At 43.4% G+C, this 12,782-nt stretch overlaps 2 protein-coding genes across 3 annotated transcripts in view; one reads left to right on the plus strand and one right to left on the minus strand.

Moving 5' to 3' along the window:
- The first annotated feature begins 213 nt into the window (after window positions 1-213).
- Window positions 214-2,484, plus strand: LOC105559638 (phosphoglycolate phosphatase). Its single transcript, XM_012008077.1, has 5 exons — window positions 214-368; window positions 576-669; window positions 739-987; window positions 1,432-1,683; window positions 1,765-2,484. The coding sequence occupies exons 2-5, from the start codon at window positions 582-584 to the stop codon at window positions 2,106-2,108; spliced, it is 933 nt and encodes a 310-aa protein (XP_011863467.1). The 5' UTR covers window positions 214-368; window positions 576-581; the 3' UTR covers window positions 2,109-2,484.
- Window positions 2,485-9,982: 7,498 nt separating this feature from the next.
- The window catches only part of LOC105559640 (ecdysone-induced protein 78C), a 90,124-nt gene continuing 87,324 nt past the window's right edge, over window positions 9,983-12,782 (minus strand). The window contains exon 8 of one of the 2 annotated variants that reach the window (XM_012008079.1): window positions 9,983-12,768. The gene's annotated coding sequence lies outside the window, so the exon portion shown is untranslated. The remainder of the gene's footprint in view (window positions 12,769-12,782) is intronic. The other variant, XM_012008078.1, reaches the window with a different exon arrangement.

Consider the following 12,782-nt stretch of genomic DNA (forward strand, 5'->3'; position numbering starts at 1 on the left):
CATCGCACAGGACCTGATTATAGCACGAAACGCCACCAAAATTTCGCAAATCTGCGTTGCCCACCTAGCAAAATGTGCAAATTGGCTACGTAGTTCAATGTCCACGTTTTCAATGTCCACAGAAGGCGTATCGCATTCGCGTATCACGAAAAACGGGGCCGTGACATCTCTCAGGCTTCTCTCTGCCTCTACTGAGGTCGAGGATCAGTCGAGATCGCACCGCGCGATCATCGCAGATTGCGGGACTGCCCGAACGCGGGCTCCGACCATGTTTTGTTTACTTTTTATCAAGTGACAGTGCGAACTCAGCTGATCCGTGTCATCGGTGTCGTCACTCGAGTCGCGCGTTTTGATACGCGCCGTTACTGGTAAATACCGGAACGTTATCTGGGTTATCACCCGATAATACGCACGCATGGCGATTACGGGGAGATGTATATAGCTTGTCGCTTATACTTAGTCGCTTATACTTGGCGCGAGACACTACCGTGTCTCGTGATATATAATATATATATATATCCCCGTTAGTCCCCGTCGTCCCGACAACCGTGATATACGTGTCCTCGCTTTTGTAGGTAACAATGTCCGCGGTGAACGTGAAGGCGCTCGCGCGGCAGAAGGTCCACAGGTTCCTGAACTCGTTCGACACCGTGCTGACGGACTGCGACGGTGAGTGCGGGCTGCGTGCGCGCGCGCGTTGACGTTTACGACGTTGACTCCTTCAGCTCTCCCTTTCAGGCGTGCTGTGGATGCACATGACGCCCCTGCCGCACGCGGCGGACGTCGTCAACCTGTTCCGCAGGCTCGGCAAGCGGGTCTTCTACGTCACGAACAACAGCACGAAGACCCGCGGCGACCTCGTCGACAAGTGCAGGGCCCTCAAGTTCGATGCGGCCGAGGACGATATCCTGTGCACCGCGCACCTGTCGGCGTGCTACCTGCAGAGCTTGGGCTTTCGCAAGAAGGTCTACGTCATCGGCACCGAGGGTGAGAGGCCCGGTGGCTCCGCGAGTCGTCGTCACGAGATGCACTCCGGGCCGCTCTCTTTTTAGGAAGCACGTTCGACACTTTCGACACGAATCGACGCACGTCGCTTTCCATTTAAAATCTGATTCAAACTCGTTGACTCTTCGGGTACTATTTGTCGCACGGCAAAGTTTCTAAGCGCATTGGCTGGCCACGAGAATTTCTCGCCACTCGACGACTTTTCTATCCTGCAGCCAGTCAACACGTTTGAAAACTCGCATCCGCTCCGTGTATCTCGATAGAACTGTTTTCCATAGAAGCTTCTCTTGTGAAATCTTCTTTGATCTCTTGCTGTTCAACCGTGGTCAAGCTGTTTCGATTTGCCTGTGTCTCCTGAAAGAAAAGCCGCTATGTGCGACTCAAGGTGCGAGCGTCTTATTCTGACATAGATTCTTTTATCCGCAGCGATCGCGAAGGAACTGAAGGAGGCCAATATCTCGTGTTGCGGCACAGGACCGGACCCGATTAAACCGAATGTACCGTATTCCGTTTTCGAGAGGGATCCCGAGGTGGCCGCGGTTATAGTCGGCTTCGACGAACACTTCAGCTACCCTAAAATGGTCAAAGCGGCTACGTATCTGCGTGACGCCAGTGTACATTTCATCGGCACCAACACGGACGAGAACTATCCAGTTTCGGACGACATCGTGATACCCGGTAAACGTTGGAAACAATTCGCGTGGCCGCGTCCGCCGTAATTCACGTCGATTAAGAATCTACGACTCTCTTCGACTTCAGGTACGGGGAGTCTGGTTAGGTGCATAGAGAGCTGCTCGGAGAGGAAAGCGGTGATTATGGGCAAGCCGGACAAGTACATGGCTAAGATGCTGACGGAACGATCCAACGTCGATCCCCAGCGTACTCTGATGATCGGCGACCGGTGTAACACTGACATACTCTTCGGGACTCGCTGCGGCTTTACCACTCTGCTAGTCCTGACGGGAGTGACCGCGCTGTCCGACGTCGAGAGATGGGAGCGGTCCGAGCGACGGGAAGAACGGGATCTCGTACCGAATTACTATATAGACGCGCTTGGCGACTTATTACCGTATCTGAAGGAACTGGAAACTGACGTGTCATGAGTCCGCAAGATTTAGGCCCGGTTCTCGCCAAACGTCGCTTAACTTCGATCTTGGTTTAATTCACGTTTGTCTCTTTCCGAAGTAACAGTCGGAAGAGACGGAGAACGAATTAAGCTACGTGCAAGGTTGAGCGACGTCGGTGACGCCGGGCGTTAGCCGTGACGGAGAAAAGTACGAGCGCCGTAGTACTTGAATAAAGATACAGCGAGAACGCAACCTTTTGAAGTACGCTGCAGGTCTGTACATATATCTGTGTGAATAGGATTATCCAACAGATTCTTCTTGCCAAATTTTAACTATTTATATTAATTATGTGAATCACCGAGCTCTCCTGTGTGCATACATTTTTAGAAAACATTAAACGAAATCTGTCTTACGGTCTTGGCTTTGATCCACCTTTTTCCTGGGGGACGAACAAAGTGCGATTGCCGGAGCGAGAATGAAGGGGGAATGTTCGGATGTCCCGTGCGTGGACGGAGGTACGAAGCGTGAAAGTAAATTTTCCAGTTTAAATCTTCCAACCCCATATTTATTTTGGCAATGCCTTTTATATGAAAAAGTACACCTTTTTTTAGAGGGATGATGCACATTTTGGATGAGAAAAGAGTACTGCGAAAGAGAGAGAGAGAGAGAGAGGGGGAGGGAGAAATCGGCAGAGGATGAAAGGATGAGTGCAAAAAGATTGCGATACAATATATATTATTCAAATATATATATATATATATATATATGATAATGGTAAACTTAATGGTAGAGAGAGAGAAAGAAAGAGAGATGCAGATAATCCTTACCTAGAGCTTGTCAACTCATAACAATGAAATATATTTAACGCGTTATATAGTCATATATAATATAAAAGAAGCGTGGTACGTACGTGTGTGTGTGTGTGGACGTGTGTTTCTGTGTGTGTATGCATGTGTACGCGTGTGTGTCGTCCCGCCGTGTACATCTCGGTATATATTATTTTATACTTTCTAAGTTTCATCGGAGGGCTCTTCCCCCTAATCTCTGCGGAGGGGAGAATCAGAGGTGCATATGCCTATACTTTACGTAGACACATCCAGATATCGGTTTTCCGAAGAGCACGAGTCGTAAAATCTTTTAATAGCTAAAAATCGTTAACGGTTTCGATGCGTAAGTATTGTAGCGAGACAGCGTAACATTCATTACCATATGTAACGTTTCGCAAACGGGGCGACATTACGAGTAAAACCCGTTGCGTTTTTCTCGGAGATTGACACGGAGACCGCCCGGAGCCGCCAGCGCGGGCTCCGCCGGCGCTCTCGCGTCCCGTCGGGTCGTTTAGAAAGTTCGATATGAAGTTTTTCGGTGTTAATCACAGTTCACTCATGATACACGTCGGAAGGATATAACGCATTCAAGGTATGCTTCAATTTTCACAACGAAATGCATTGCGGCACGTCGATCGAGGATCGGCTGTAACAATAAATAATTTCTCTTGTACATCTTTTTCCTTTTTGAAACATATATCACAAATCTTTCGCGGACTAGAAAAACACGCGATAATAACACTAGTAAACATAATCTTTGTTATATGTAATATTTTTTTTCTCTTTCCTGCGTATTTTCTTACGTTGCGTTCAAAACTGTTATCAGAATTTTTTGATAGCAAGAGAGAGAGACAGAGAAAGAGTTAGAGAGAGAAAGAGAGAGAGAGAGTGTGTGTGTGTGTGAGTTCTAATTTTTCGAGATATGTAAAACAGAGATACGCTTGAAGAAAGCATACGATCGCTTTTTTTTTTATTGCCATGCTACACTATCCTCTCGGAGGCAAAATTTGTATTAGTTTACACATGTCCGTAGGGATCCCGGATCCTATGGACGATTAAACATTGATACAGCCTTAAAAAGTATATATATGTTATTTCGATATGTGCGATTACTTAAGTAGAATCGCCGCCGGTATATTGCAATCGAAGAGCTCACCTGTAGTCCGCCGTTTGAATGCGCGTCAAGAACAGATCGTGCATCGCACGCGGCTCTCCTTACGCGGCAATCTCTTTTTTTTTTCATTTCGTTTAAGGATACGCGCTCGAGCCCCTTCGGAAGTGAGCTCCTCGATTTCGCGGATCGTCGTCGCTTCCCTCTCGTTCTCTATGAATTAGTACGTATTAATGATTAGTCTTGTAATTGGCACAAGTTTTCTCGCGTATTTGTTAGGTGATCGAACGGCTTTAACAATAGGGAGAATCTAATGTCGATCGGTTCAGATAACGGGGAGAAGAAAGCGGATGGATGATAAGAAGAACGACGCGAGGGATCCCGCATAAACGATTCTGCGGTCGTTCCAACGCCTTTGGAAAACTGACGAATGTTAAACCTTCGCTACGTTTACCTTATAATGCTGTATTATAACGGGACAAGATTAATAACGAGTAATCCTAACGAGAGGGCGAGAGAGACAATAAATCGATAAAATTTCTCACTTACGTGATATAATACAAATCAACGAATTTAAATCTAATCGTTCCTACAGCATTCGCTCGCTAAATCTCTGGTACAGAAGAAAGTGTCTGTATTTTTTTTTGCTTTTTATAATGAACAAGTTACGCCGCAAGCATGTTATTATTTCTGAAACGTTGTTACAAGTGGAATATTAATTGAAACTGGCGACACACACACACATACATGCATGCACACACACGTGCGTACACGCACGGCCATGCACACTCGAGAGAAACCACATACACACACAATATACACGGTGGTCGTTCGATAGATACCTCTAACGGAAATTGCGAAAATAATATGCTGTAATTTCGTCAATTAATGACTCACGACCGTACAGAGTGATTCAAACATATGTCGCCGAATTTGAGAGACACTTTGTTCTCTTAATAAGATAGCGACATTTTATAAATGTCTTCCTTTTCATTTTTTTTTAATCTTCGTACGAAGAATATACGCCATGGATGAATCATCGGGCAATAAGCATAGAGGATCTCTCCAACGTTCAATTTGTAGTTAAAATTGAAGAAATTGCTACGTTTACACTTCTTCTGTTTTTCTAATAAATATATTCTTAAGATTTGTACAGTATTGCGAAATCTCTTCCGTCGTTTGAGTCGCTTCCTCGAGACAACTTTTGATTGTCCGATACTTTTAAGAAGACATAACATTTTCTCAGATCACAGAGGCTAAAATGTAAAAACATTTATTACGCGGACATCGCCGGTCAGTCTATTAAATTACACTTCATTAATAACGTATTTGCAGATGTTAGTAGGCTTGATACTCCATTTTTCTTCCATGCGCGACACGCGATTGAGCAACGTAAATTTGAATTACTCTGCATTTCATCATAAACTCTAAATAAGGATCTGTTCGCTCAGCTGGAATGTCGCTGTGTGACGCTACCACGATTGTCGACGAGACAACAAAATCGAATATCATTATCTTATGTTTCGCGAAATGGACGAAATGGACGAAATGGAGAGGATGCACATCATGCGTTCGAATATAGCAGTAGAAGAATATGTTATGTGATATGCGTGTATGTGTGCGTATGAATGCATGCTTTATACACACAGGATATCTAAATCAATTGGACTTGGTATCGAATTTCCCTCCGTCAAATCAGAGAAAATCCGTTCATGAATTATTTCAATCGGAAAAGTCAGGCGCGGACGATATTGCAATTCGAATGATTAGACAGATATTCTGTGTATCTGAGTTTAACAGTTTGTTATAATCAGAGCTGTGGAGAATTATAGCATTGCAAGAACTTATAAGAAATTAAACGATCGGCTGACCAAAGATACTGCGGCCGATGGAAAGATTTTTCCGATATCCTGTATGAATATACACGCGTGGCTTCGAGAAGCCACGCGTTTAGAGATTAACAAATAAATACAGATATATATATATATATATATATATATATACACGCGCCGGACTATACGTATGTGTGCCCAAGCCGGCGCGCTGTAAACTTAAACCCGCGTTTGTGTCTCACATTTAACAATCTGTATGCGCTCATCTAAATTCTTAATCTCATGTAACATTCTATACGCAACTTTTATTATGAGACAAATAAAAACCCACCCGCGACAGTCTCGCGCTTAGCGCTAATTGCGAGATACAAACGCGAGCCCTAACAGATCGATATCGTCTTATAAAACAACTAAATGAAAACATTTGTACTTTAGCAGTATAGAGCAGTCATTTTTTTTGTCGTAGTTACCCTTAATATCGTTTTATCTTCGTTTATATTATATTTTATACATATATATGTAATTATATATATTCTTTTAAGAATAATCCCCGCCTCCCTTGGCACGCCGATATCGCCCAACCGTTACCATTATCCTTGTCGTCGCCATCGTCTCCGCCCTCGTTAATAATGTATATGTGTACACGGTACTCCGGGTGTCGCGCGTTTTCTCTCAACTGCGAATGTCGGACGTTAAACTTTGAGAAGCATCTCAAGGCGAAATAAGAAAAAAAATAACTACATTTAAATAATCATTCAGTTGCAACTTTGTGAAGTTGCAGTATTCCCAGATAGCACAGAGAATCTAAAAAGAATTCGCGCTGCATCCCCGGATTACGAAATGAATTCTTTCTCCGTCTCATTTCCGTTCCAAACAAATTCGCCTTTTTTTTTGGTCATCAATTTTGAGCCCATTGTCGAATATAAAAGAAATCCTTTTTAATTAACGGAAACGAATTCTTCTGAGTTTACTTCGAACAGATTGTGTTAAATTGTAAAGGACTAAGAAAGAATCCTCTTTGAGTTCATGAAGCTCGCCTGTGCTATTTGGATTTTGCGAACTGGTCTTTCTTCGCAAATGGATACATTTCATTTTTGATATAACTGTCAAATGGACTTCACTTCAACGAAATGTTAATTCGAGGATTAATTGGCCAGAAACTTTTGCCAGATCTAAGGTTGCAAGAAATCGCGCGATAACTGGGGTATTTTATATCTGCATGTACGTACAGTGGCGAGCATGTAAATAGGAACAAACATTACATTTCGGCCCATTGTTTCTTCGCGTCAAGAGATAAGGTTGATTCGTGTAATATCTTATTTCACGGAGTGTCAATAATGCGTAGATTAATACACATTGATATGTATTCTCTTTGAAACCACAACGATATTAATTCCAACGAAAGTAAGACAGATTTTTGAAAATTTTCACTGAAAAATACCAAGTATCTTAAATTCAGCAGAGCATAGTATTCACTATTTATACGTTGACCACTGTTCACCATATGTCCAAGCCGCTTGATGCAAGTTAAACATTCGGTAACATATACTTGGAGTATTCGAAACGAGCAATCAGTTTCTTCGAATTTGTCTTTATAATTTAAAGAATCCGTGAATATAAACAAGTCTTATATGGAAACGAAGTCCCTTCACGATTTTTTAACTTCTTTCGTCAAGCGCTTTTGGACGTATACACGACGGACTCAAATTCGCAAAAGTACTCGACATAATCCAATCTTTCTTCGTTATTTAATCGATTTATAGTAAAGATCAATTTCTTTTGAACACAAATGTCAGAGTACTTGAAAATGTAACTTTCTGTAATCTGAATTTCGAGATTAATAGAGAATAACGTCTTATTTTTAAATAGATATTAACGTTTCGGTTTAAATAGACGTTTCAATTTTAAATGGACTCAATTAAATAGAATCTTATTTCGCACAGTATTTAATATTCATGACGAATTAAATGAAAAAGAAATTGGCTTCGTGGAATTTGTCGGCAGAATTTCGTTCGTACGAATTTGTGGCCGTCCCGTGTATCTGCGGATGTATATGTCGCTGCTTTTGATGTGTGTCGAAGAGAACGGGTATGCATAATGCGCGCAATGTAACCGGGAATCTATCAAACCGAAGAGCGATTATTATGTATGCAGTCTTGGCAACTGCGGGCGGAATACATAGAAGTATTTCGAAAAACCATTTGGATCGCCTTATCATTCTAGCGTTTGCCTTTCCTCGACTTAAATAGCGCCGCTGACGATATATAACGTTGATATAGATTATAATCACTAATAAGTACATTTAACATAGCAATAATAATAATAATATCTTTATCAATAATAATTGTAATTATAATCGTAATAATAATAATCATAATTAATGGTAGTAATGATAATAAACATATCGATGATAATGATAATAGCAGTAGGAGCACAGCGATAATAATCGGATTTTCACCGCAATAATATTATTAATTGTAACGATATTGATTATATCAACGATTTGTATAAGTATATATACAGATACTATAGCACCATGACCGAAATCTCGAATCTCGAAAAAGAGACAAAGCGAAAGATCGAATTAGGAGAGTCCAGGGGGGTGGCGAAAGGAGAAGAGAGTGTGTGTGTGTGTGTGTGTGAACCTTGCGTCTCGGTCGGAACATGAGAGGAAAACCGAGACAATTGGGGATGTGGGGAGGGGAAAGAAGGACAAACCGCCCGTTCGGGCCGGTTTTGGTAAGTTCAAACGAATAGGAGAAAACGAAGGCTCTTCGACATGAAGTGATAATATGAGAAGGTCCGATAAGAGCCAGGCTGCAGACGCTGGTGAAAAGTATGCGTACGTTGACTGTTTCTATAATGATTTTGTTCCAATCTGGATCCCGTTCGACGGCAAACTCAGTCTCGTGTACATTGGAACGTAAATATTTAACGCATTAGCGTCTGCGATCCGGCTCTTATTCGGTCCCTGCCGCGTTATATCGAGGCTCAAAATACACAGACTCTTGATTATCGTTCCGTTTCTTCTTCGTTACCGTACCGGCCAATCGTCGACGTTTACGCTACGAGAAGTCGAAGAACGAGGGGCCGCTGGCGATCGGAGCGAAAGATCTGGGCGAAGTCAGGGCGAAAGGACCTGGACACGTCCCTAAAAGTGGAACAGCGTCGATTCGCGCGCGCGGACAACCGGCAAGAACACGAAGGAACACTATCGGCGCTACGCAAGGACGACGAAGGACGATTGACCGGCGTCGTCGCTAAGAGACAGAGACAGATAGAGAATTATCTTGTTTTTATCATATAATAATACAATGTTTACGCTATATTATTACTATGATGTATTTGGCCGTTTAATTATATACTCCAGCAACGCTCGCCAGAACACCTCTTCAATTCACGATTGCTACCTCGGCGAATAATTTTCGTGGGACTAGAAATTTTGAAGAGTACGACCGTGACGTAACCGGAGAAAAATGTCGATCTCGGAAGAGTGTTAATATTTCTAATATTTATCCGTTTCTTTGTTCGCGTTTCTCATTTCTAATTTGCACCACGGACAGTGATGCAAAATTAATGTTTAGGGAATCCCACCGTCCCTTCTTTCTCTCTTAGCTCGGGAAACCTCCCCCTCCCCCCTCCTTCTCGCTTCTTCTTTTCTTTCATTTTTCCCCTTTCGACCCTGCAGCTCCTTGAAATTGGAAAATTATGCCACTGCACATTCCTCCAATTTTAACAAGCCACGGGACGTCGACGTCGCTGTCGATTCTCGCCGTTGGATTTCATCCTTTCTCGAGAAATTTTACCCGAAACCCTGAGACTCCAATCGACATTTTTCTCGTCTCGCAATGATCGGATAGAAAGCGGAAACAATATTACGATCAATAAGCGCCAAGTCACGCACGCTCGACTTATATTGAATCACGAGAGACCTTCCACTGCCGATTACGATGATTAGAATATAAAAGCGAGAGAACACTACCACGTGACCGTGATCGTTGCGTTGTAATCACCGATATGTCCTACCTTGCGATTCGCTCGACATTAACGCGTTAATTAACAGCTACTTCTTTTTTTTTGCAATATAGCTTCAATATAATGTTCCTTTGTAATATACATATATATATTTCTCCTATATATATATTTGTATATATATATTTATATTATATTAAACGGTGATATCCTCTTTGTCCAATATATTAATTAAGTATGATATGTTTATTCACAACTTGATGTGAGCGCTTAGAAAGAGTGAGAAAGAGCGAGAATAAGGGATAGAGTGATAAAAGATTGAAAATCCTTCCTTCCTCTAATATCGCAAGGACAGTATCTTCGATTCCTCTTTAGATTTGAGTGACAGCGATAATAAAACCGGGTTTACGTTACTTTAAGCACGCCCGGCGTATAGGTAAAACAGTGATATCTATATCAATAAACTTCTTTTTGCTCTCCTATTCCATGTTTCGCGGATGAGTATTTCGACGCACTCGCGCACAAGTCGCACACAGACGCACACGCACGCGCACACACACACTCAAACAAACGTGCACAAATACGTGCACGCACGCTCAGCGATGATTATATATTGTTATGCATTATACGCTAGTCATTGTCAGAAAGTTCATTAGTGTTTAAAGTTTGAAGAGCCGGTCGCGCGTACGCCGCAGGATCGTTCCGCGCGGAATCGCGAGTCAAGGTCCGGGGTGCCGTGTGTATGTTACGTGTGGGCCGGTACGCGACCTCCTCGTTGTACGCGAGCACGTGTACGAAACGCCCGGGACTCGTCGCGTTCGCACGCCGGTCATCTCGGGGGCGCGGTTTACAAAATCACAGACGTCGGTTCGCCGCGACGTTAAGCGCGTGCAAACGTGCAAATTTTTTCCGCGTGACTAATTGAGGAACTTTAATCCGAATCGCCGTTCGCGCCTTCCGGTTCTCTCTCACTCGCGCGCTTCCGCCCAGAACAGCCTCCCGAAGCGTCGCGCGACGATCTATAATTATACATAAACATATGCATACATACATACATACATATACGTGTGTGTGTATGTATATGTGTGTATATATATCGAGATATAATTCGCTATTCTACTTGTCGAGTAATAAAAATAGAGATTGCATAGATTGAAATTCGTAGCAGATGCGCCTATAAGAAGAGATACGTCCTATAAAGATTTCCTCTCGGGCCTTACAGCGTGAAATTTGTATACGCTACCTCTCAGCGCACGCGCGCTCATTATCTACATACGTAAGCTCATAGCTGTTGTATGCGTACATGTATGCTCGCGCTTGTATCGTGCGAGCCTCGCGCCCAATCGCACGCGCGTTCTCGTTACATTTACGCGGCCGTACAATCGCTCATCATCACCTCGGTATCGCGACAGATCAAGAATCGGAAACGACAAGTTCGGCCTCACGATGTCGCGGACACGGGGTCTCGATTCATCAATTAGCGATCTAAGAATCCAGCTGAAACTGTACCGATTTCAGCGGGCACTTCAACCCCTTGCACAGTTACATATATGTATATGTACGAGTGTATAATTAAGAATCTACTTTATTATTACTGTATATTATTACGAATTAATTGTAAAACGTATAATAAAGAGAAGTTCGCACGTGAAATTCAAGTTTTATCCGAAAAGTAGCCCTTCTCTTCCACCGTGAGAGGCATCCGTTCGTTGAAGTGGCCCTTCCCCACGTGTCCGCAACATCGAAATTTGAACTGATCGCAATTACGCCGGCCGCGACACCTGCAAGAGACACATACGTGCTCGGCAACGCTTAATACACGAGGGAACACTTTGTAATCTTAATTTCTGATATGTCCGTTGAGTATAGTTGGTGTTTCTGTGCTATCGTTTGGCCGATTTCCACTCTAGCCGCTCAGACGGGTACTGCACGCAATATATACATACATACATATACATATATACATACATATATGTATATATTGCCGCTGTGTATATATGTATACATTTTTTTATCTTAAATCTTAGAATTATCTGAAGAAACAGAAGGAAAAATAAAGGACAGAATCTTTTTTGAGCACGAACGGACGTCCATGGCTCGACTTACGCTTTTGTGCTTTTGTTCTCTCATCGCAACGCTTTAAACAGCCATCCGTTTACTTGACGCGGCGGCGCGAAAGATCTCTCCCTCGTCGATTGAGTATTTCAAGTACACGCCCGTTCGGAGACGCGCGTGCTGTAATGCGTGTGTGCTATTGCTTGGCGAATAGTACAAGTACCGTTTTCCGTTGAATTTGAGCAAATTGCACCTGCGAATTGTCCTCCGAGCTTGCGCGGAGCTTGCACGGACAAGTTCCGTCTTATTGCTTGCGCGGCCCTTTAAAGGTGATCTTTTCCTCCCTTGAGATCATCTTCTGTTACTCGCTGGAGCGATCGAGGCATCCTGGGAACGGGGTTCCTTGAAAGATCGCTTCCAGAAGTTCACCCTGGTATCGACTGCTCGATCTCGCTTCATACAATCGACGATTGCGCCCTGTAATTGTCCCCTTTCTCTCTCCTTTCTTCGTTTCCTAATTTCGGCAAGTCCTTCGCGATCCCTCGGCCGAAAGCTTCCTTTCCCCGCTGACTTTTGAGCGATCGGGACACCCAAGCCAGCGGGAAGTGCCGTCGACAATCGCGCGTCTTCGCTTTTCCTTCCCCTTTCATTTTCTTATGCCCTCCGCGACAGTCTCCACACAGACACGCTTCATTCCTCGTTTCAACCGCCCGTTCTTCATGCAATTGGAATTTCTTCTTCTCGTGGCCGTGTTAGACGTGTTTCGCTAACTCTACGAGTTGAAACGAACGATTCTAGATACTCGGAACGGCCTCGGCAAGCGCTCGGGCGACTCGGCTTCTCACCGACACCACGGCATCATTGGTCTCGAATTACCTCGCTGCAGCTTACAGAGGCTGCTGAACAAAGGACA

Source organism: Vollenhovia emeryi, unplaced genomic scaffold, assembly GCF_000949405.1.
Source record: "Vollenhovia emeryi isolate VEMERY1.0 unplaced genomic scaffold, V.emery_V1.0 DF939261.1, whole genome shotgun sequence".
NCBI lineage: Eukaryota > Metazoa > Arthropoda > Insecta > Hymenoptera > Formicidae > Vollenhovia > Vollenhovia emeryi.

Coding starts and splice junctions, on each gene's coding strand:
- LOC105559638 (XM_012008077.1), top strand. CDS start 582: ATGTCCGCGGTGAACGTGAAGGCGCTCGCGCGGCAGAAGGTCCACAGG. Junction 670..738: donor CGTGCTGACGGACTGCGACG/GTGAGTGCGGGC, acceptor TCTCCCTTTCAG/GCGTGCTGTGGATGCACATG. Junction 1,684..1,764: donor GGACGACATCGTGATACCCG/GTAAACGTTGGA, acceptor CTTCGACTTCAG/GTACGGGGAGTCTGGTTAGG.